Source organism: Triturus cristatus, chromosome 11, assembly GCF_964204655.1.
Source record: "Triturus cristatus chromosome 11, aTriCri1.1, whole genome shotgun sequence".
Taxonomy (NCBI): Eukaryota; Metazoa; Chordata; class Amphibia; order Caudata; family Salamandridae; genus Triturus; species Triturus cristatus.
The window spans coordinates 171,851,986-171,876,320 of NC_140594.1; the positions used below are offsets into that span (position 1 = coordinate 171,851,986).

The 24,335-nt window shown below is 44.6% G+C and overlaps 1 protein-coding gene across 2 annotated transcripts in view; it reads left to right on the forward strand.

Annotated features, from left to right (window-relative positions):
- ATP2A2 (ATPase sarcoplasmic/endoplasmic reticulum Ca2+ transporting 2) overlaps positions 1 to 24,335 on the forward strand; it is a 246,589-nt gene that overhangs the window by 14,484 nt on the left and 207,770 nt on the right. For both annotated transcript variants that reach the window (XM_085634329.1, XM_085634330.1), the window contains exon 4: positions 4,732 to 4,836. In XM_085634329.1, the coding sequence (XP_085490455.1) occupies positions 4,732 to 4,836 (105 nt within the window). The remainder of the gene's footprint in view (positions 1 to 4,731; positions 4,837 to 24,335) is intronic.

Sequence of the window (24,335 nt, forward strand, 5' to 3'; positions counted from 1 at the left end):
TCTGCAACCATGTTCTTTCATATGAAAGATGACCCCAAGGATTAAAGCAGTTTGCCAGAAGGGTGATGGTGTGACCAAGTATTATAAGTAATAAAATATTATAAGTAATAAAATAACCTCTGCCATACGTTAAAAGGATATTGCAAATCACTTTGGAGTTCATGACCTGGAAAACCAACACTACAGTTGGTCTTGTTCCTCTAAATCATGAAACTCATCTGACTCGCGATATACTTATAATGTACACTAGTGGGTAATTTATCCCACATTGTACAAGAGTCACTGAGAGCTACTTGGAGTCAAGACAGCTTAAAGATGTGCATCTTGTTGGTAATTCTTCTAAACTATTAGTGTCCTCTTAAAATAACCGATGCTTTGAGAATACCCTTTGGCCTCATGATGAATGTGCATGCCTAGTGAAATAACATTTTAATTACAATGGGAGAAATCTATGCAAGTGGGTAGGTTTGTTTCCTGCAGTCTTCGTTTGACAAAATGCACACTTGTTCATTCATATTCTTCCCCTATCTTCCTCTTAAGCCAAAGTTAATGGGTTGTGGATGTTAACATTCAGGCCCCCTCCTTACTTGTCTGTGAGTGAAATACTAATCTGCAAATTATGCAGGTGGTTATAGTTTCATGGCTAGTGCAACTAATTCACAATGATATAGAATCTTTTCTTTTTCCTGTGACTCTGGTTATAACTTAAGTGATTGAGCGCTCCTTTTTAGCTCTGGCTTTTACCAGCACAGCTGTCAGACCTGTTGTCTCTAATGTACTCCCATTGGGCTTCGGGTCCGCATTCTTCAACTGTTGGCTTTTTTTTTTCTTGAACCAACCTGGTACTTAGTCATGTCTTGGCTGAGCCCAGTGTAGGAATTCTCTCAATGCTTGTTCCTCATTTGAAGTATCTGCCTCCTGCAAGTTGGGTTCCTTGCATTGATTTTCATTAACTATTTTAGAACTATAGTCATCCCTGTTAGCTCCTTTATGCTAGCTCCAATCAAAAGAAAAAAAATGGAACCTAATGAATTCAAGTTTCCCAGAGGTAGCAGATGTAAGACAAGGAACTGCCGAAATATGATTAAAAAAAGCAGTCTTGAGTATCTTCAGAAACGTCATGTAGGAGTTGCATAGACTTTGATTGGGCGGCAGGACATTCCAAAATTTCGGTCCCAGAAATGCAAACGACTGCCCTCCCTGCCTTGCCAGTCAAATTTTGGGAATGAGGGCCAGATTGGATTTGCTACATCCAAGTTAACTCTTCGAGGTGTTGAGATGAATCTGAGCGCTTGCATATAAAGGGTCTGCCTGCTGCATGGCTTTATAGACCTAGCATAGCGCCTTCTACTTGGTGCGTTGAGGTATAGGAAGCCAATACTGCTGGCAAAGATGTTGGGAAACAAGTACTGCGAGGGATGGGCCATAAAAGGTGCGCCACAGCATTCTGAACCATCTCTAGCCGTGCCTGCTTGACACCCAGGTATAGCACATGGACCTCATCCACTCTAGCAATTCGAGCATGCATGACCCTTTTTTTGCATGCCCAGCGGTAGACACCATACGATCATTTTTAGGCATCTATGTAGTCCAAAACGGCACGCTGCTACCTTGATGATTTGCCGCTCCATGGACAATCTGATATCCAACTAAAACCTAAATCTTTGATCGACTGACTAGGAGTAGGGTGGGTGTACAAGTTACCTGGCCAACAGTGGAGACCTCACAGATGGGTTGTCTAGTGTAAGCACCTTCGTTGTATTACTGTCTTTAGGTTTAGGCAGTTGAGCCTCATTCAAACAGCCACTTCTTAAGACCTGGATCCATACTGGGAGAGGTGGAGTTGTCCATTCCGAAGAGCGAAATTATTTGTGTTTTCCGCTTAAGAGTAGAGAAGTGGTACTGCTCCACTATATTTGCTAGTAGTCACACATGTATATTAAATAGCCTGGGGCTAAATGAGGAACCTTGCAGATTGAAAAGGTTGCCTGGAATGTGCACTCTTCCAAAAACGACTGAAACCACGTGCCTGCTCCGCTTACTCCCTTGCGCAATGTCACTGCTTGCCCCTTTCTTTCCTGTGTGCCAGGACCCTCGTTTCTTAAATCGGTGGCTTAAATGTGCCATGTGTTGGCTTAATAAATGCAGCACAGTTGCCTACATATTTTTGAGAGCCGCTTCATTCTTTCTGCTGCAACAAACAACTGCAACTTTACCACACGTATGTGACCGTGAAACTGTAAGCCACTGAAAAAATATTGCTGGAATGGAGTCAAACATTTTCATGTTAGTGCGGGACTGTTAATATCCCGGTCTTAAGCTTCCTTTTTTTTTCTATTGATTTATTTCGGTTTCCGAATAAATCATGTTTCCTAATATCACAATGGTATGTTCTATTATACTGGTAATATCTATTAAAAGTTAAAACAATAAAAAGCTCAGTTGGCTTGGTCATTGCTTGTTTTTCTCTGATTTAACCAGGTGGCCTTGGGTTTCTGAAGTTTTGAACTGGTTTTAGAATGCTAAATTGCTTTTCCAGTGTGTGTTTTATGGAGACATGGTTTTTCACTTGTCTCGGAATTAAATGTATTCAGTCTTCCCTTTTGTTGCTCTTGTGTGAAAGGTTTAAGAGGTTATGTATTTGTCTACTATTACTATATATATATATATATATATATATATATATATATATTTTTTTTTTTTTAAACCAGATTGATTATGCCCAAATGCTGCCTGGTATTTTTTACGCTGCTTGCTTTGCCTTCCTTTTATAATATGCACGTTTAGCCTGTGAAGCGTAGGGGTAATGGCCAAAATGATTATCCAGTCTACAGAAGGAAAGTATCCTAATGCACCTATGATTGTGTCTCTTGTTCAGGACACTGAAATCTACGCCTCTGGGAATTGCGATTTGTGTCATTGTCTCTCCTGAAACTCCTCGGAAATTATTTATTTAAACGAAGGCTTAAATCGGACATGCAGCAGTGGCTAGATTCCAGTTTTAAATGGACACGAACATGAGGCACTGGGGCAGCCAGGATTCTCTACCCCCCCTTCCTACCCTCCCCCCGGCCCCTCTGACACTGTAGCAGGTCCTTCTGCACGATCAGTGCTAGATTTAGAGTGGGGCTCAACCTTTACAACCAGTCCCTCTACAATCTCTGCCTCCTCAATCCTCCAGTTACTCGGGGCCTTTTCTCCTTCTGATTACTGAGAGAGTTACAAATTATTTGTATATTCCCACTAGGGCAGTGGATGGTTCAGGAAGGAACTTCGATTTTGAAATGTTACCTGTGGTGTTTCTTCTTTGGTATCGGTCTTTATTAATTGATACTTCCTTCAGTTGTCCCGCTTCCTAATTCAGCATGTGTCCCTGGGTCCTCTATCTATATGGAGCTGATCTGGTTTACATTGTGCACATGGGGGCTCGTAGAAGTGATGTAGGGATAAAAAACTGCAATTGCTATGTTAACCCTCGCAGTTTACTTTGCTTGAATGGGTAGTGTTTGGTATCTAAACAAACGTTTTAACTCTTTAAAATTTCTGTGCGTAGAACAAAGAGGCCATAGCTACTCGTACTGCTTAAACTGTCCCCTCCTTTAATGTTAGCTGACCATTCATGTAAGGTAAATGTACGTTTTATGTGCATTTTAGGTACCAACTACATTTTATGGAGGTGATTGCAATGTTTGCCAAGTGGCAGCAGTAACCTACCTATTCTTGTCTTTGTTTGGTTGTTCATGACTCTGTCCCCTCCCAGGCTGGTCCTATGTTCCAGAATGATGAATTGGTATAAAATTGCATAACTTTTTACCTTGGAATACCTGTTCTCGTGGTGGCTAATTGTAATGATCCCAGCCATATTTCTGCTGTCTGTACCAGTTCTTCAGTGCTTTTTATGTATACCGAATACATTAAACAGAATTTGTACATCCAGACCAGGCGCAGACATGCCCTTTGTTCAGAATTGGCCTGCAAACCTCACTGCGCACCAAGGCCTACAGCACATCACCCTCTTACAGCACACCTTACAACAGTACTCCAAACATCGACTCCACACAGTACAGATGGAGTGAACTGGGTATTCAGGTATAGAACACCCCTTCTACCATCTGATACTTAAAACACATACGTTTGCCGGGCAATGGCCATCCATACCCTTCAATACATGGACCATTTTGTACCACCTTCGAATATAGAAACATACACAATGTATAACTTATTATAGATGACATACCCTCCACACTCCTAAACAAAATCAGTCCCTGGTATGTGATGTAAACGTTTAGAAAGTCACACCCTAGACTACAGAAATGTACTGTGATGCCATATCGATTACTAGACAAGTAATAGTTAACAATTGCTACATTGATAATGGAGCAGCAGAATGAGCAATGATTTTTTTTTGGGGGGGGGGGAATGTTTTACTTATAATTTTATAAATTCCTAATATGAAACGGGAGCTTAAAAAGCAAAAAACACTTAAAACTTAGGTCTGTTCTTCCTCAAAATATTGTTGGCCAGCAAACAGTATTGAAAAAAGATTTTACTGATTAGCATATGGTATTTTAATGAAGTTTCAATTAAAATGATTGACCTAATCATGGCGTATTTTAAATGTTTAATCGGCCGGTGTATCAGCAATGATTGTTTTGATTTGAGTTTCATGTTACAGACTTACTTTAAGTTTTGTGTTGCTATATACTAACCAAAGTGTGGCATCTTTTGTAGGTGTTGGCCTGGTTTGAAGAAGGCGAAGAGACCATTACAGCTTTTGTGGAGCCTTTTGTAATTTTACTCATATTAATAGCCAATGCCATTGTGGGAGTGTGGCAGGTAAGGCAGTTTGCCTAGTGGCATACATTACGTTGCTCTATGTACATGCAAGTCCAGCTTAGTGTTAAATTGCACAATTTTCCTTTTATTTTTCAAACAAATGTTTGGTGTTTACTTGACATGACCATTGTCTGAACACAGAGGCACTGCCCATGAGTAGGGTGGAACTGTTTAGTAGCATTCTGTGGCAAGGCAGATTTTCTGGGGATGCTAAAAAGAAGAAAAAAACTCATGAATTTAAACTGTAAATTCACATCCTACTCTCATTTCGGCTGTCATTTTACCTTTTGTAAAAGCTAACCACTTTAGTTACTATGTGTGATCTAGGTTTCAGATGCTAATCATAACTGCCAAACCTTTTTTAATTAGCATAGAATTAGCATAGAAGTGCAGTAGCTCCGGTTTGGGCAGTTTTGCATTGATATTACAAGAACGAGGCCTAGGATAGGATGGCATTTCAACTGGAAGTCATTTAAAACCTAGCAAGTTCAGAATTAGTGATCTAAATCACATAAGGAGGGGGAAAAAGAAGGGAGACCACAAGGGAATAAGGAGAAAAAATTATTTTGTAAGTAGGTATTACAGCTCTACTGTACAATAAAAGTACAAATGACCAATACTCAAGTGAGCACCGGGCGTGATAGTGAACGGCGCAGTGACACAAGGGTGAAAGGCAGCGTGAACGGCAAAATTGATGAGGTAACAATGTGGTCAAAGGAAACAAAACATTATATACAGTGTAGTTTTTAAACAATTAATAAATAAATTGACCACAGCAATGCCAAAGTTCTTTGCTGGGAGAGGTTGACGGTGTTTCAGCCTGATTGATTCCAGGCCACCATCGGGACAGTGGTCACAATTTTAAAGGAGTGCTGAGCGTGGTTTAGAGTAGATTCAAGGAGTCCAATCAAACTTGAAATCAAGGGTTATAAGGGGAGGAAGCGCGAACACATCAGCGCGTAGCATTTGCCCCAATGGAAGAATCTGCATGTGGGGATCAATATCGAGCGGGAAACAGCAGCATTTTAGAGGGTCCGGGTGCCAGGATATCAATCCGGGAGTGAAATGTTCGGGATCGTTATGGCGGCAGTGCAGATCGGTCCGTGAGTGACCGGATCTTAGGCTGGGATTAAATCCGAATTGGAGGAGGGTATCGGGCGAGTTCAATTCGGATTTAATCCCAGCCTACGATTCCCGCTCGATACTGATCCCCCTCATGCAGATTCTTCCTTTGGGGCTAATGCTACGCGCTGATTTGTGTTCGCGCTTCCTCCCCTTATAACCCTTGATTTCAAGTTTGATTGGACTCCTTGAATCTACTCTAAACCACGCTCCGCACTCCTTTAAAATTGTGACCATTGTCCTGATGATGGCCTGGAATCAATCCGGCTGAAACGCCGTCTACCTCTCCCAGCAAAGAACTTTAGCATTGCTGTGGTCAATTTAATTTATTCATTGTTTAACCCCTTCGCCGCGGCGCAAATTCCGCCGCGGCGCTGGGGGTGTGCGGGGTGAGGGCGGCGCTGCCATGCTCATGACGGAACCACGCCGTCATGAGTCACGGGCGAGCTGTGCTCATGACGGCGTGGTTCTGTCACGACTCCGCCCACTCGTTATTTCGCCCGCACAGGTGGGGAATCAGTGACGCGTGGGCGGAGCAGCCACAGCATGACGGAACCACGCCGTCCTGAGCACATGCCGCCCGTGGCTCATGACGGCGTGGTTCCGTCATGCGCACGCAATGGGTCAAAAACTACACTGTATATAATGTTTTGTTTCCTTTGACCACATTGTTACCTCATAAATTTTTCGCCGTTTATGCTGCCTTTCACCCTTGTGTCACTGCGCCGTTCACTATCACGCCCAGTGCTCACTTGAGTGTTTTGGTCATTTTTACTTTCATTGTACTGTAGTGCTGTAATAACTACTTACAATATAATTTTTTCTCCTTATTCCCTTGTGGTCTCCCTTCTTTTTCCGCCTTCTTATGTGATTTATATCACTAATTCTGAACTTGCTATGTTTTAAATGACTTCTAGTTGAGACGTTGTTTGTTATAAACTACTGCCCGGTGTCTCCTGGGAAAACGGGCTTACTCCTGTTCATTGTGTCTTTTTTAGGATAGGATGACAAGCATCTATTTAGTCAATGCGTAAAAGAGCACTCTGTTACTCTGCATTATGCTGCAGTGCATACTGATAAACGCTCAGCACACGGATCTGTTTTATGCAAGTCAGTTTTCAGGCATTTTTGGAACCAAAGTCTTTTCTCTGCAGTAGCAGTTACTCCTTTCCAATCCTTCTTACTTGATGGTGCCGCTTCAGTTTTCTATTACAAATAGTTTCGGCACCAGATACAGTTGTATGAAATAAGCTGTCCTGTTTTACCTGCCCTTCGCTGTCCTGCTTGTGACCTGCTGGATATGCTGCTTATGGCTGTTCTGGTAGACTCAAATTCATAAAGCGTCCCGCTTGCCTTCCTGAGGCTACAGACAGTTCGTGCTGGGTTGGGTTAAAAACACAAAGCTAAATGCTGAGAAGGATCATCACATATGTTGCAGGATAAGGATTTGGGCTGGTTGTGTTCATTTGTTGCTTTGCAAGACGTGATATTGGTTGCAACCGTTTTTTACCCTTGCTTGTGAGACAATTGAAAATGTAAGGTTATTCTTTCATTTTTATGATGGTCATTGTTGATTCCTTAGTGATGGGCGGCGTCTGGAGCATGAAATTCTACTTTGGATGTTTGAATCTTTTTCCTAATGTGCAGATTCCCCACTCTTATTACCAAGCTGTCCGAGGGCCTTTCTTTGTTTAAATTAAATGCTTTACATTCAGTAAGAATTTGACTGCCTTCTTTGAGTGTACTGTGATCATGTTTTGCGACACTGAAAAAGCAGAATGTTGATTTATTTTGATCCAGTTGATATCTAGAAATGTTAAACTTTTCAATTTTTGTAATTCTATTGGCTGGACGTAGTCATGTTACATCAGTAAACAGAACATTTGTGAAACTGGAGTCCTAAACCCGAGCAGCAAGTTACCTCCAGTGTGAATGTTTTGCACTGTTTATGATCTCTGTGTGGTTGACCTATTTTAGAGGCAACTGAAAAATCCTAACATAACCTGTGTCCGGGACAGAACAAAATCTGATACAAACTTTGATCAGAAATGTAATTGGTGAGGAAAATTTCCAAGCATGTCCTAGATTGAGAGGCTAGGTGCATGGGATCATGATGATCATTAAGTAGACCTATAAATGTGAAAACCGATACCTGATTTAGTGTGTTCTTTCAGCTGGATTTGAAGTGATGCGTTCAGTCTTTGACGTGGGAGGGGGTTTTGTTGTGTTGTCTTAATATTAAATGCAACCGAGTTTGAGGTACTACTAAACATGAGGCAGCGCTTCTTAATGCCACCAAAGTGCTCTTACTCAGGAGTTGTCGGTGCAGTGGGTTTCTGATTTTGAATCCGAGATATTGCTACTTTTTTTCCCTTTCCTTGCGGGCTGATGGTATGCTCTTAGTTGTTGGGATAAATATCAATGAAGATAAATCTTGTAATTTTGTAAAAAGGGTATAAATGCATCATATTGAGTAAGCCTTGATTTACAGCATACTCACCTTGGAACTTCTTTGAACGTTCTGTAACGTCAGTCTGTTAGTAATGGAGTAATTATGGGAAATGCGTGAGCATTTCGGGTTTTTTTGTGCGGTTTAGTACGTTTGTTCTAGAAGTTGCAAAACCGGTTGTGTGCAGGAGAAAAATGGCAGCGCAAGTTTTGTGTTCATAAAGGGGGTGAACTGTGCCAGAGTGATTTAATGTACATTGAAGGTGGAGTGTCTCCTTATGACTCCTCCTCTCCACTAAGTCTGTCCCAGCTGACCTCTGCACTGTTACTTTCTCTTCCATGCTGTCACTACACATTGCATCAGTACATTTCCCCTCCCAACCACACCCCCACCCCCACCACGCACATCATGCTTAGTGTTCAACACAGTGTATAATAAAAAAAAAAATGTAAATCTTTAACGTTCAGGACGCCATCTTAAAAATATTCTCCACTTCCTAGCCATAGCTAAGACTTGATTCAACAAATCCGCTCCAGATAGTCAAGCTTTTCCCAAATTATAAAAAAAATAAGTTAAAATGGGTCAGAGGAGGCTCTGTTACTCTGGTCCACCTTAACACTTTTTCTCTTGGATCTAGAAGGGCCTATCATTTGAGTAGCTGCCAGCCGAGGTGGCCATAAGCACAACTGCCACCTGGCTGCCCTGCACCATCCACCCAAATATTGCTGTTAATTTAAGTCTAACCATGATCTTACTCCACCTATTTAACATTACTGAATGAAGTTAACATCTGGGCAAAGTCCGTTCGATGAGCAGTCAGATCATCATCACTTGCAACTCCGAGTAATAAAGGGTCACTGATTTCCTGATTTCCATATACTGTGTACTTATAGTGACAGTCAAATCCAGCAAAGATGCTGGAATAAAACCAAAACACCTTCTGATGGCAAGGCCTGCCAGGTCCTCAAAGGCTACAGATCTGCTTGTACCAGAGCAAACAAAGAATACATTGAAGACTTTGGTGGAGGAGGGCAAGTGCTAAAATGTGTGAAGTCATGTTGGTAATGCTAGATCGTAACGTGTCAGTTTTATTGCGCGAGAATGACAGAAGAATGTCTAGCAGCTGTGATGATGGAGCCAGTATGCAAAGTGACAAGCTTGGAGACCTCTTTAAACTCATTCCACATATTCAGCAACATAGGTTAAACTTACAGCCATCTAAACATGGCTGGTAAATGCTTGCAATTAAAATGGTATGATTTAAAAAAAAAAAACATTTCACCCCTTTTTACGTCGAGCCTGGGCAGCGCATGCGCTGCTCTGTGAGGCATGCTGTATTGAGGTATGGCATAGAAGCCCCACCCATCTTTTCAATTGCCTCTTGTTACCGCCCTTGTGAAATGGTTGCTTTTCATTTGTGAATAGGTTTAGTCATGCCTTTGTACCGCCTTTTCTGCATTTGTAACCTCCCATAACGACTGGACTTTTTACTGTGTCCTTACTGTATAGCTTCCATTAGCTGCTGGGGTGAACTCTTTGCTAAATTATTGTAAACCGCACTTGCGGCACACCAGCTTCAGCAATGGCGGACACTTCTTTGTATGTATTTACAGCATGCCATGCGTGCTTTCACTTTCATAGTGCATTGTTTCGCCGCGTCTTTTACTGCGTGGGGATATCCTTGGAAGGCTGGGAGATGCAAAAGAGTATGGGGGATCTGCACACAACTGCCATCTCCCTAATTAAGTTAGTACACGACCAGGGTTCAGAATGTACCCTTCCATCGGCACTCTAAGACCATGCCTAGCAAAAACAAATCATGCAGGAGCAGCTTGTCACTTCCATGCTGTTGCACCCCGCTTCCAGGGAAGCCGCACCCCAACAAAGCGACAGAGCCCACGCAGTATGACTGCAGAATTATTTTAGTGCAAAGTTTCGGAAAACAGACTCGGAAATAGAAACAATAGCTAATCACTTTATACTCCACAAGGGTACCCCATTGCATTACTTCCTCCGCGTGGCACGTCATCCTTCCCCCCCCCCCCCAGCAGGCACTCAAACGTAAGCTTCTCTTAGAACCTAGAGACCAGGGTTCGAATCCCGACCTCGGCGAGGGACTAGCGCTCGTGACTGTTGGCAAGTCACCATCTCCCTGGGCCGGAATGTTCAGACTGTTAAGTATGCATTATTGTGGTGTTAATACTTTCATCTTTTCAATATCATTTTTGCATTGTGCATTACGTAAGCATCATGGGTGCAAAAGTTCTCGGTGCATAAGGTCTCAGTGCCAAAGTCATTGAGCCAAATTTCACACCTACGTTGTGAAGAAAACTAGCATAGGCCAAGTTGATGACTATGGTAAGTGGCCGTTAGTGGGGTGCCAATTCATCAGTTCAATCCTGAGAAATTGAGTGGGCAAATGCATTAACATTTCGACAAGGCCTGGGCTCAAATTCTCGCAAATGCGAGACCTATTGCATTGCAAATGCTTGTTTAACTAGTGATATTTATTAAATAGCAAGCCTTTCCGTTGTACAGTGCATTTTTTGTTTGTGAAGACCAGAATAAACAGTCACCTGACAAAACATTCAAAAGTACAGGCAGGTGCATGTTTGTGTCACTTAAACACTTTATAACAGTATCATTAAAAAGCAGATGGCAAATGTATCGGCTTGTAACTGGGCACCTGAAGTGCTGGCAAAATTAAGTAAAATAAAGCATGCTTTGCACTAAATGTGACTGAAAACAAACACGATTTATAGGCTGATGTAAACTATATGCCCACTGGCTCCCTTGACTGAAGGTCTGCAACAGGCCAATGGAAGAAGCTCACTATGCAACCCCCACCCCTCCATGTATGCATGCTATTGGTTTGGAAAATAAAAGTAGTCTGGCGAGACCCCTATAGCTGCCCCAAAGATCAAACCTAAAATGCCAAAATAGTCAAAACTGCCTCAAAACAGGCAACTTGCCTTTTCTTGCTGCTTAATTTAGGCAACATTGCAGAAGGACCAATGCACAGGTTCATTGCTAAAAAACATAAAAGCTGTGCTGTGCGCCACTGCTATTCTACATACTTTCCAGTGCTGGATTCAGTGTTCCATTAGAGTCGGGGAGAAGTGCAGATCGGTGCAGTGCACAGCCAGACTACTGTATTCTCCAGGCTCTGCCATACTTGGAGGGACATGGGGGTCATTGCCAGCCCTGCAGAAAATAGCCTCTATTATTGCCCATGTCTGAGTAAAGAGTTCCATTAATGTTAGTTTTCCTTCCTTAAGGGAATATAATCCTGCCTTGAGCTTCTTGAGCCGACAGGTTGCCCCTGCTGTGTATAATAGGGGTGTTAATCTTCTAGACTTATTTACTTAGCACGGTCACTTTTCTAAAACCTTATTTGTAGCAGAGTAGGCACGATTTTCTTTTTTAGATTATCAAAAATTAAAAAGTGTATGCATTGAAAAATGAGTTCCATGATCCTCACCTGCACGAAAATATTCTGCAGTTTATGAATTGAGTGAATACCTATGATGCCCAAATAGGGTTCAAGTAACTATTTCATCATCCATTTCTCCAGGCTTAACTTATGTGGATTGAATTCGAAGTGTGTCAAAATAGGCAAAAGTGGAGCTAGAAATCTTTCCCACTGGTGTTCTGCTTCACAACCATTTGAATAGCTCGATACGTGTGCTCAGTGCGGATTCCTTGCTGATATGTAATATCATATAGCACATTTTAGGAACCATAGACCAAATTTGGGTGTTTGTTATTTGATAATCTACCATTTAACAAGTGCACCAATACCCTATGCACTGAGCTATGTTGAAAACTCCCATCTTAATGCATCAGATTTCCAAAAAGTCCTTCACTTTCAGCTAGGTATGTTTTCTTAGAGGTCAGCTTTGAAATGAAATGTGATTTAATTGTAGTACATCTACTTTCATAGTTTTATGGAAGTGGTGTCCTGATGATGATTGTGAATTAATAGAAAAACAAAAACTGAGACGCCACATAGTAGGGAATCAAATCATGGAAACCATGTTAAGTAAAGACAATTTAATGAAATATAAAAATCGAAAATTTAGGGATACATTTTAATGGAAAGCATTTCAAGGAAATGTCCCAAGTTAAATTTAGATTGGGTGTAGTTCATGGGTAGTGTGGGTTCTTAGATTCAGGTATGGGTGAGGTTTAGTAGGTGAGATGAGGGTCTTTTAGGGGTAAGGGATGGGTGGAGTGTATGGGTGTTGTGGGGCTTTAGGGATCAGGGTGGGTTAAGTTTTAGTGGTGATATAGTGTTTTAGGGGTCTGGGATGGATGATGTTTAGGGTTGGTGAGGAGTTATTACGTAGCTGGATGGGTGGAGTTTAGGGGTGTTGAGAGGTTCTACATCTTCAGATATGGGTTGAGTAAAGGCATTGAAAGGAGTTTTTATGGTTCACGAATGGGTGGGGTTGAGGGGTAGTGAGGGTTTTTAGGGATCAGCGATGGGTGGAGTTTAGGGTTAGAAAGGGCATTTAGTGATTCTGGATGGTGGTCTCCATCGTCCTCTTCCCTAACACGAGCCCCTCCTGGTTGTGAGGACTCGAGATGGATGGTATTTGGGGGTGGTGAGGCATTAACAAATCTGAAGCCTGCAAAGTAATTGTTTGACAATGTAAAATGTATAAACCTGTAGTAATGCAACCACTGATACCTCCCACAAAAATGGTTTTGAAGTAAGACCTTCAAACATGCATTTACACCTTTAATAAACATGTATAACCTAATTTCAAAATAGATATTTTATGAATATGCAGGTGTTTGAGTAGAATTGATAAATAACAATCCAGACAGGCTAGCAGGTAAACTTTTTTTTTTTTTTGTCTGAAAAGCATGAAAAGACTGGATATTATCAAGGTTATAGAGCTAGAAGCAATCAACATGACTGTTGGAGGTTCTGTGAGTGGAGAACGAAGAGGGACAAAGATGATAAAACGTGGTCTGGAGAATGTGGAGTTGAGTAGATGAGCACAGGGAATAGATGGGGAAGAGATGCATGTGAACAGAGGGGTAAAGTAATCCTGATTTAGATTGATTGAGCAGTAGTTGATGTCCAGCCTGGGTAAAGGAAGATGCTTACCTTTCTGTTGCTGTCCCTCCTAAATGTAAGTTCTTAGAGTAGGAGTGACCTGATAATCCAAAGAAGAAAATTAAAAATGCTGAACAAATGAGGACCTAAGGCAGAGTGAAAGGGTTCCATGTAGAGAAGGTGAAGTTGGTGCGGACTGTCCCAAGATACAGAGTAGAAACAGCCAGAGTGTCTAGAGCCCTGAAACTGTATAATCCGTTATACCAGTAGAAAGATTAGAGACACGTATAAAATTATCGTGCAGAATTTCTTTTTTTTTCGGGGTGGGGGGGGGGGGGGGGGGCAGTGCTAGGAAGTGGGGCGAGCCTGGTGTAGTCTGTTGCAATAACGATGGTATGCCGCTAACTAGTGTTCTTGTTGTTGTTCCCTCCTGGTTGTTGGTCTTAAGACTTGATACAATGTACAGCATGATAAGTTAGCAGTTTTTTTTACCTTTACCACTTTAATTGTGACTTTAACAGATTAGGATAATGCCCTTGTACAATTCTTCCTGTTTTGGACCACCCGAATGAAATGGACTCTGCACTATTCAGACGGACTTAGTTCTTCATTCAGTATTGCATGCTGACCAGACTGTTGGTCACCTATCCAGTCTTTTAATCAAGCTATTGTGAGCAGAACAGTTGACGTCGGCACTCTCAACCCAGTTTCCTTTTCAATCACCCATTGACTTTATCTTTGCCTTTGAGCCTATAATGCGCACTACTGGCTTTTTACTGCCTAGTTTACGGCTTGTTGTACATTGCAATTGCTTCTATCTAGGCTTAGTTGAATTCCTGTTAATATTTGCCGTTGTACATCTCTTTGGCTAGAGATTCAGGCGCTTTCTTTGATTTTTTACGTGAAATAACATTGTGTGAAAATACACTACTTCCTTATGTTGAAATATACTTTTAAAAAGAAGCCTCACAATTTTCTAAGAAATTATAGTTTTTTTCCTTGGGCACAGAAAGATAGTACAGCTATAGGTAAATGTTTCCGGTTCCTGACATCTAATGTCATGCCCAGCATCTTTTCATACTTTTGCAGTTGATTAATATAAAATCAAATTGGCTAATACCATCACTGTGTGTAGGGCTTGCAATCTGCAGACTTGACGTTTTGAGATTAAATGAAAGTCAAACATTTTCAGTATTTATAATCGTTAAAATAGTCTCAGTCGACAATAAAATATAAAATTAATGTTTGTTACAGGTGGGCCCCTAAAGGTATAGAAACCTAGAATGTTGACACCTAGAATGTTGAACTCAATCTGTTAAGCCAGATACGCCTTATAAAAAGGAATTAAGCTGCCTAAAACCTATATCAATCGGAATTAAACCAACGAAATTAACTCTATTGGTCGGCCCAACTATATACGATTTCAGTTTCAGCTGTTGTGCGTCTGGCTCAGAAATTACATAACGGCATCCTATTCTCGGTCCATCGCTCTTGAATAAACAAAGGGCACTAACCAGAAATGTCACTGATGCAAGATGGCTGCCATCTGTCCCACGGAGACGGGCTGAAGCTGCCACATAGCATGTTCCTGCCAGGGTCCTCTTGAACAGTACTTTTGGCCAGTATTGACAGTAGTGCAAAGGGTGGGGTTTGTTTCTCTTGGAGGCCATTTTGTTCTCCGCCGGCCCAGGCCCGTGACAGTGCCTCTGTTTCTTGCCTCGGGAGATGTTTTAATGCACTCCCTGCTCGCGCAAGCACCTGAAATGCCCCTTAACATTCCAGTAGTTGTTGCTCTATAACTGCTAGCTGCATTTTTGGCAGCGCACGGGAGAGCGTTTTCCTTCGAAAAACCGTGACCAAATTCGCCTCTGTGTTGAATGGTAAGTATTTTGGCAATCTGCACAGCGCCAGCTTTGGGGTGTATGCACTTTGAGGGCACGGGAGGGGGGTTTATAAGCCTAGTAATTTCCGCACCAGGGTTTGTTGAAGGAAGAGTTTAGCAGCTCTGGAGTACAGAGCTGGTTTTTTGCACCTTCACCCTGAACTTGCCACTCTCCCAAGTCAATGCGTACGACTTGGGCTCCTGGTCCAAGTACTGCGTCTGCCCCGAAAGAATCCTTCCTTCCAAACGAGCAGCGCCGCGTTGTGTTGCATGCCATGCTCCGTAGCAAACCAGCGAACTTGGGTTCAGGTTAGGATGCCAGATGGGTGGAGCCGAGAGGCTTTGGTCCCTGAAATGTTTGTGGGGGCTACCTCCTAAATCACTTGCGCTTTACACCTCGGTGGTAGCGTCTGAGCGCCTAGTGTGATCAGTACGCGCGAGAAACCACGCACTGGTGTCTGAGTTCTCGGTTCCGGAGGGTCGGGAAAGCATTAACCCCCATTAAACCCCGCAAGTGCCTGTGGCCGCCCCGAGGGCATTGTTGCTCATAGCGTCTTCCCTTCTCAGACCTCACACGCATTGCTTCGTCATAGCTGACGGCTTCTGTTTATATTTACAGTCTGTTTAAAACCCCTTTTGAGGGTCCACCATTCGTGCTTTTGTTTCTTTGTCATTTATTTAAAGTGACTGTTTAATTGACGGAAGTGGTTAAATTCGCATTTAGATGTGTTCTCGGACACCACTACTATCCCGTGGCCATCATTGATGGGAGTGGATGGCCCGTACATTTGATGTGTTCCCCCCCCCCCCCCCCCCCCTTGCTTGTCTATGTACACTGAGGTGCATTTAGAAATACAAGTCGATACATAACTAAAGATGCACAGTAACGTCCAGCTAGACTACTGCATGCAACTAACGAAGACAACCACTCTAACACAGCCTAATAAGCAATTAGCTGCAACACTAACACTAACCCTACAAACTAGCGTACACATCCGCAAAGCGCCTCTGCAGGTGTACTAAGTGCTATTTAAATCTACAATGCAATGTCCTCTACAAGCTGAATTGTCTTTAGATGCTTCACCTCGTCCATTCTTTTCCTGCATAAAAAGTAGTTTCAGAGGCGCAAGGTGACTCCTTCTGGAGACTTTTGAGGCCCACTGAGTGCCAGGCCTGAGCAGCCGAGTTCGCGCTGGTACACTGCACTGAGTGGAACCACCCCCACCCCGCCCCTCCTTCCTTCTTAGTTCTTTTCCTGTTTGCTGATTAGATGAGATGTTCTGACGTGTCCTTAAAAGCTCTTGCAGAATTAGGAGTCAACTATTCAGTCTGTTCACTCCACTACGCTGTTGACTTATGCATATCTTCAGGTCAGCAATGTGTGGTGTGAAATGTCTGAAACTGAGGCTACAAAGGGAAAAGATATCTGAAGGCTCTCATCGACCGCTATCCTGTGAAGTGTGTCAATCCGCCTTCAGCATGAGACCTTCAGGAGGGTATAATTGAATTTTTATAGAATATCGATGCATTAATGCACATTTCCTCCTTCTCAGAAAGTTGATGTGGATTTTGCAGTGTTTCTAATTTGGGTGCAAGCAGAGGAACTGTTTTCAGGATTGCATGGATGGTTTTACTTAGTAATAGTTAACTTATTGTCCCACAAGTAATGACCATGTTTTAGAATCTGTACTTGCCACTCTGTGTTTGAAATCTAATTGCAAGATTGCTTTTAGCCCAAGGGAAGCTTATATGGTGTGGGAACAATTGATAACTTAGTTTTCAGCGCCCTCTGACTCATCTGTGTGGGTGGCCTGTAAAATGTGGTTCAATTTATAAATTTCTCCATTTTGTACTACTGTCGTCATAAAAATACTTCCAAATGTGCCATGGCTTTATATTGGCTTCTTTTTTAGGGGCCAGAAAAAAATGATTTCTCGAAGTCCAGCAACCTCAGAACATTTGGCCTTGAATTGTCTTAATGTGTGAACAATTAGAGTGCTAGTACTGCCCTAAAATTGAAGCTTCCATATTATTCTGGACCACACATTTAGAGAAAATGAAACAAAATGTGTCACAAAAAATGAATTTATTCTTTTGTTTGATTGAATCAAAGTTTTAGTAATCTAATTTATAGATTTTTAGAACCTTCCTGTTGCCAGAGGGGCTGAATTTAGAAAAAGTGATTAATACAATATTTACATTACAACAATTATACATTCAATACTGTCATATCACAAACACGTCTCATGCCTTCACATCCATTCCTACAATCACACAGGCTTGTTCATTGGCACACAAATAGAAAAACAATTTTTTCAGTCAGAGGACCACAGAATCAATTGTTAGAGCAACAAGCTTGGCTACAAACAATCCTTAATTTTCAGTGTTTTAACTTCTTGTGGTCACAATATAAGGTCGCGAATTGTCTTAATGGCAAGCCTAATGTGGGATGCATTTATTTTGCTACACCACTGAGCAAAAGTTGAAAATTCTACTTTGCATTATTATAACACTCAAGTTTGGCCACAGTACTTATTCCAGTGGTCCATTGGCAGTAAAGGTTACCAGACATGGGTAAAGATGCGGAATACTGGCTGCTACAAAAGTGCAGTCTCTTGGCTTCTCCAGTCTTGCCTCCCATATTCCCTATCTAGGCACCCTCAAATACTTGGGCCTTCTTGCGTGTGGCAAATATTCACCCTACTATTTGTCTTCCTTGCCTGATGTGCTCGTATTGTATTCAGAATTGAATCTGTGGATTCTAGTTCTCTCGTAGTAAGTCTGTAGCACCCACCTTGGTCTCTGAACCCCAGATTTCGCCATGCTAGGTAGTTTGTATTCTATACTTCGAGAAATCCGGGCTCTTTGCTATTAAAGGTTGTCAAATCTTCTACCTTCCCATAGACCTGCTGCACTCAAAGTATCCCCTGGACCATTCGCTCCTGATACATTTCTACAAGTCTTGCGGTGAAACGGGCAGATCTGAGCTGTGCATCCTCTTAAACACAAACCCTAACAGCCATTGTTCGGCCAAATGCGTAGCATTGTCACCAGAGCTGTGTTGTCGCTACATAGGGAAAAGTCTTAAGCTCTGAAAGCCTTGACAATGGCCTGTCCACACCAGCGTTGCTGTCTGAGGTCAAAAAATAATTTGAGGTTGTCCAGCAGTGTCTTCCCGTCCACACTAACAATTTGTTGCCACGCAGTGTTGGAAAATGATCCCATACATTGGAATTCAAGGTGTAGCAGAAAGAGGGATGCAAGTGTGAAGGGCAAAGCCTGACATCAACTTGTGTTTAGCTTTAGGACTCGCCTACAGAGCGCTTTTACTTGCCTGTAGACAAAAGCTTCTTGTAAAACGTTCCAGAAAATTGGTGACCTTAAAGTGTACCCATTGCTTATCATTAGTTGGCTTTATTGTCAATCTCGTCTGCTTGCTCATTCAATGGCTTGCATTTCTCCTTGTTTTTTTGCCCCTGTCCTCTTTACTATTCATTTTATTCGCTCACTTGTCCTTCCAATGTTTTTTTGTAAAAAAAAAAATTAACAGCACTGAGTGCATGTGTTTTGCAGCGTGAATCTTTCTGGATTCACTATGCTGTGCATTATTCCGCGATCTTGTGGTTGGGTCCGGATTCGTAGTCTTTTCTTTGTTTTTTTTTTTTTTTTTTGTAGCCCTGGTGGGCGTCGACGTCCACCATTTGGTGCACCTCCCGTGACGTCGTCGTGCTTCCTGCGGAAGTCCCACCTTTGGGGCGCCATCTTCAGATTCTTTTTTCCGCCGTTGGGTCTGGATCGTCATCGGGAAGCTCCAGAAATTCACTCGGAGGAAGAAGGAAGAAAAGCGAGTTTCATCGATAGAATCGAGAGAAGACATCAGGAATAGAACAGATTTCATCAGGAGCGCGAAGAAAGAGGACCAGCGAACCTTTTTTCTTCGACAGCCTTGGAGAATGCACGCTCAGAGACCCTGAGCGAAATGGACAAGACGCCATTCAAGTTCTGCCCAAACTGCCACCACAAGTTCGCGCAGAAAGACCAGCATCCGGTCTGCAACCTCTGCCTACCGGTGGATCACCAGAGTATCGACTGCAACGCCTGCTCAGCCTTCGCGCCGAAGACACTCAGGGTGAGAGAGAGGCAGAGAAGAGCCAACGCCAACATGGATGGCAAAGGGAAACCCCCGACACTCTACGAGCTGGGCCTCGACACGGACGACGAGGACAACGTCGCCGAGACAGCCGAAAACTTCACGGTCGTAGAGACCGACAAGAAAAAAGAAGACTAGGTAAGAGAATCGTCGAGCGCAAATCAAAAAACACCTCAAACACGAGGGTGACTCGAGAAAAACTGAGTCAAGGTCCACGAAGGGAGCCCCGGCGCCGAAAACTTCGACGTCCAAAGGGGGAACTTCGGACAAAAGGCCCAGCGGATCCTTACAAAAGGACTCCCTGGTGCAGAAAGACGCCGAAAGGCAAGGGTCGTCGAAATCATCCCATGAAACTGGCCGATCGACGCAGAAAGAACGTTCGACGTCGACGCAAGTTTCATCAAAGACCCGCGGTCGACGCCGAAAGCATCTCCGAAATGGAGAAAAAGAAGAGGCGGCTCGAGGCCGAAATGGAGAACATCCTTCAAAGGAAGGAGTTCGACGCCAGGATGAAGGAATTCAAGATTCCAACGGTTTCATCGGCGGACGTCGTCGAGGTCGAAGACGAGTTCGACGCCGAAGGGCTGACAAGGGATCTCGAGGAAGAAGAGGAGCCCTATTATGAGGAAGAAGCCGAGGAAGAAGACCAACAGTCGTTCTACGAATCGGCGGCATCTACCAGCAACGACGTCGAATGGCACGATCTCGACACCGAAAACCCGGAGGAGGCCGTGGACACGTACCCCTCGAGGCCTTCGCCACCCGACGACATCGGGGTGTACAATATGGTGGTGAAGAGCGCAGCAATGGCCTTCGGCGTCAAACTCGACGAGGAGAGGCCGAAAGCCGATTTTCTCGTCGAAACACTGCTCCCCATCCAGACTAGGAGTCAGTTCCTCCCCATGCTACAAAGCGTGATGAACCAGGGGAGAGAAGCCTTCAAGGAGCCTGCCACCTGCCGGTCGATCACGCCCAGGACAGAGAAGAAATATAAGCACTCCTCCCTGGACCCACCTTACATCAAGGGTAGCGTCACCGCAGACTCCATCATAGCCTCGACGGCCAGGAGAAGGGCCAACGTTCCAGCAACTTCGGGCCCACCTCCGGATAAAGAGAGCAGGAGGATCGACCTCACAGGCAGAAAGGTCGAGAGGAACGCCGCAATGCACTGGCGCATGGCGAATTCGAATGCACTCCTCAATAGACACCAATACCAACACTGGGATGAGATGGGGGAGCTAGTAAAGCACCTCCCCGAAGAATACCGCCAGAGAGCCTCTCACCTGGTGGATGAAGGCAAGAACATCGCCAACTCCTGTATAAAGACGGCGTTGGATGGGGTAGAGACTTCAGCAAGACTCATGGCCATAGGGGTCACAGAGAGGAGGCATGCATGGCTAAGAATCTCGGGATTCAAACCGGAAGTGCAGAACAACATCCTTGGCACCCCCTTCAACGGAGAGACACTGTTCGGAGCAACGGTGGACGAAAAGCTCACCCAGCTCAAGAAGGAAAACGAGACAGCGAGGTCCATGGGGGCCCTACAGCTGAGGGGAATGAGACGAGGAAATCCCTCGAGGAGGCCCTATGGTAGGGGTGGAAGCCAACAGGGGACGTCGCACCAGGCGTTCCAACAAGGTCAGCAGGGCGAAGGTCACTGACAAAGTCAGCAGAAGCAAAGCTGGCAATATCAACCTCGGGGCCAGTCCTTTCGCGGGAGAGGGAACGGACGTGGCCAAAGGAGGAGAGGGGGCGATCAGCCCTCCTCGAAGTGACTCAGCACGCAAGAAGACGCCTACCCTCGTAAGGTCCCCAAGGGTGAGGCGCAAAAAAGTGTCATCAGGGGGAAGAGAAGATTCAAGAGCCTACGAGCATACGTCACCAGTAGGCGGAAGGCTGAGGTTCTACCTTCAGGAGTGGCGGCGTATAACCACAGACAAGTGGATACGGAACATCGTGCAGTACGGATACTGCGTAGACTTGGAGAAAAGACCTCCAAACAGGAAGCCGAAGGGAAGACAGAGATCGGCCCAAGAACTGGCAATACTCAGAGAAGAAACGCGGAAACTCCTACAAAAGGGAGCCATAGAGACAGTGCCGTTCAGGGAACGCAACAAAGGGGTCTACTCAAACTACTTCGTGGTTCCGAAGGTAGACGGAGACCTCAGACCCATACTGGACCTCCGTTACCTAAACAAGTTCATCAGAACGCAAAGGTTCAAAATGACTTCACTGCAGGAGGTACTGCCACAGATAAGAGAAGGGGACTTTATGGTCACCGTGGACCTCAAGGATGCCTACCTTCACATCCCAATAAACAGAAGGCACAAGGGCCTTCTAAGATTCAACATCGAACAGGAACACTACCAGTTCACAACCCTGGCCTTCGGATTAAAATCAGCGCCAAGGGTCTTTACAAAATGCCTGTCGGCGGTAGCGGCACACCTACGAAAGCAGGGAATACACGTATACCCCTACTTGGACGACTGGCTGGTCAAGGCAAACTCACGCGAGAAGTGCGAGAGGCACGCAAAACGCGTAACAGACACCCTCACAAATCTGGGATTTTCCATCCACTGGGGAAAATCATCGCTGGAACCGGAACAGGTAAAGATTTTCCTGGGGGCAAAGATCAACTCCCTCAACAGTACAGTAGTGCCCAGCGACAGGAGGACAGATGCTCTACTGAAGGAGACGCAGCTCTACCAGAAGGGGCGAGCTCTGACAGTGAGGGCGGTGAGCAAGATGATGGGAATGATGGCGTCCTGTATCCAGCTGGTGCCGAATGTACGCCTGCACATGAGACCATTCCAGGAATGGCTGCAACAGCAATGGTCACAAGCAAACGGAAGTTGGGAGGATCTAGTGGTTGTTACGCACGCAGTGCAGGAGGAGATAACTTGGTGGAACAGAGACCACATAACAACGGGGAGAAGCCTGACACCACCAAGCCCAACAATGACCATTACCACGGACGCATCGCAGAAGGGATGGGGAGCGCACATGGACAACCTCAGAGTGAGGGGTCTATGGGCTCCAGCAGACGCGGTCCGCCACATCAACTACCTCGAGTTGAAAACGATACTGTTGGCCCTGAAGGCATTCCAGAGACACCTGTTCGGCCAGAGGGTGTTGGTACAGACAGACAACACCACGGCGATGTTCTACATCAACAAACCAGGGGGACACAGTCGTTTCCCCTCTCATCCCTAGCTCAGGAGATTTGGAGATGGGCCATACCTCTCAAGATAGATCTACTGGCAATTCACCTACCAGGGAAGGACAATGTGGAGGCAGACTGGCTGAGCAGACAGACCTCAGCATCACACGAGTGGGAGCTCAATGGCCAGGAAACGGAGAAAATCTTCCAGAGATGGGGGACTCCCACAATAGACCTATTTGCAACACGCCACTATGCAAAATGCCAAAGCTTCGCGTCCAGGCAACCAGATCAGCAATCCAAGGGAAATGCCCTATGGATAAGCTGGTGGAGGACATTTGCCTACGCCTTTCCACCGATACCCCTGTTGCACAGAGTGCTCGACAAGTGCAGAACCAGCAACATGACTCTGATCCTGGTGGCTCCACAGTGGGCGAGGCAGACATGGTTCTCACAGATTCAAGAAATGGCGCAAGGCAATCCGTACAGGTTCGAGAGGAGAAAAGACCTGCTCTCAATGCAAAACGGGGAGGTCCTGCACCCAGAGCCAGAGACACTCAACCTAGCAGCATGGCTCCTGAAGACCTAGAGTTCGCACACCTAAGGTTACCTCAGAGCACTATGCGAGTGCTACGGGAGGCAAGGAAACCTACTACAAGAAAGTGCTACAGCGCAAAGTGGAAGAGATTCACGGTGTGGTGCAGGAAAAAGGGCCTGCAAAACAGAATGACAAGAGACTCAACTGTGCTGAGGTACCTCACACACCTTCTAAAGAGTAACCTCTGCTCGAGCTCCCTAAGGGTACACCTAGCAGCGATCGTTGCCTACACCAGAGGTGAGAAGGGTGGAAGCTTCTTCACCTCGCAGGTGGTGAAGAGATTCATGGAGGGAGCCAAAAGAATGGCACCCCCGAAAAGGTTGCCGCCGCCGGCATGGAATTTAAACGTGGTTCTGACGGAGCTCATGAAGGCGCCGTTTGAACCCATTCACAAGGCCACTCTACAAATGTTGACGATGAAAACTGCCTTTCTAGTGGCCATAACCTCACTACGCAGGGTGAGCGAGCTTCAAGCACTAACGCTACAGGAGCCCTACATTCAAATTCACAAAGACAGGGTAGTCCTGAGGACGGACCCACACTTCATGCCCAAGGTAGTGTCGGCGTTCCACATGAATCAGAGTATCCAGATACCGAGTTTCTTCCAAAACCCGACTACAAACGCAGAAAAGGCCCTGCACACCCTCGATGCCAGAAGAGCGGTGATGCACTACATTGAAAGAACCAAGGAACTCAGGAAGTCGAAGCAGCTGTTTGTGTCCTTTGCTACTAGCTTCATGGGTAGACCAGTGACCAAGGGCACCATCGCTAGGTGGATTGCCCTCACTATTCAATTCTGTCACAAACAGGCTGGACAGGAGCTAACGGAGGGGCCCCAAGCTCACTCCACAAGGAAGAAGGGGGCCACAGTTGCCTTCCTGGCAAACACGCCCATCCAAGACATTTGTCTCGCAGCAACTTGGGCATCTGTGCACACGTTCACAAAGCACTACTGCGTGGACATTCAAATGAATAAGGAAGCACAGGTCGGACAGAAGGTGCTACAACACATTTTCAACGACCAGCGATCATCTTCCACCCAGCCACCACAAAAATAGGACAACCGCTAC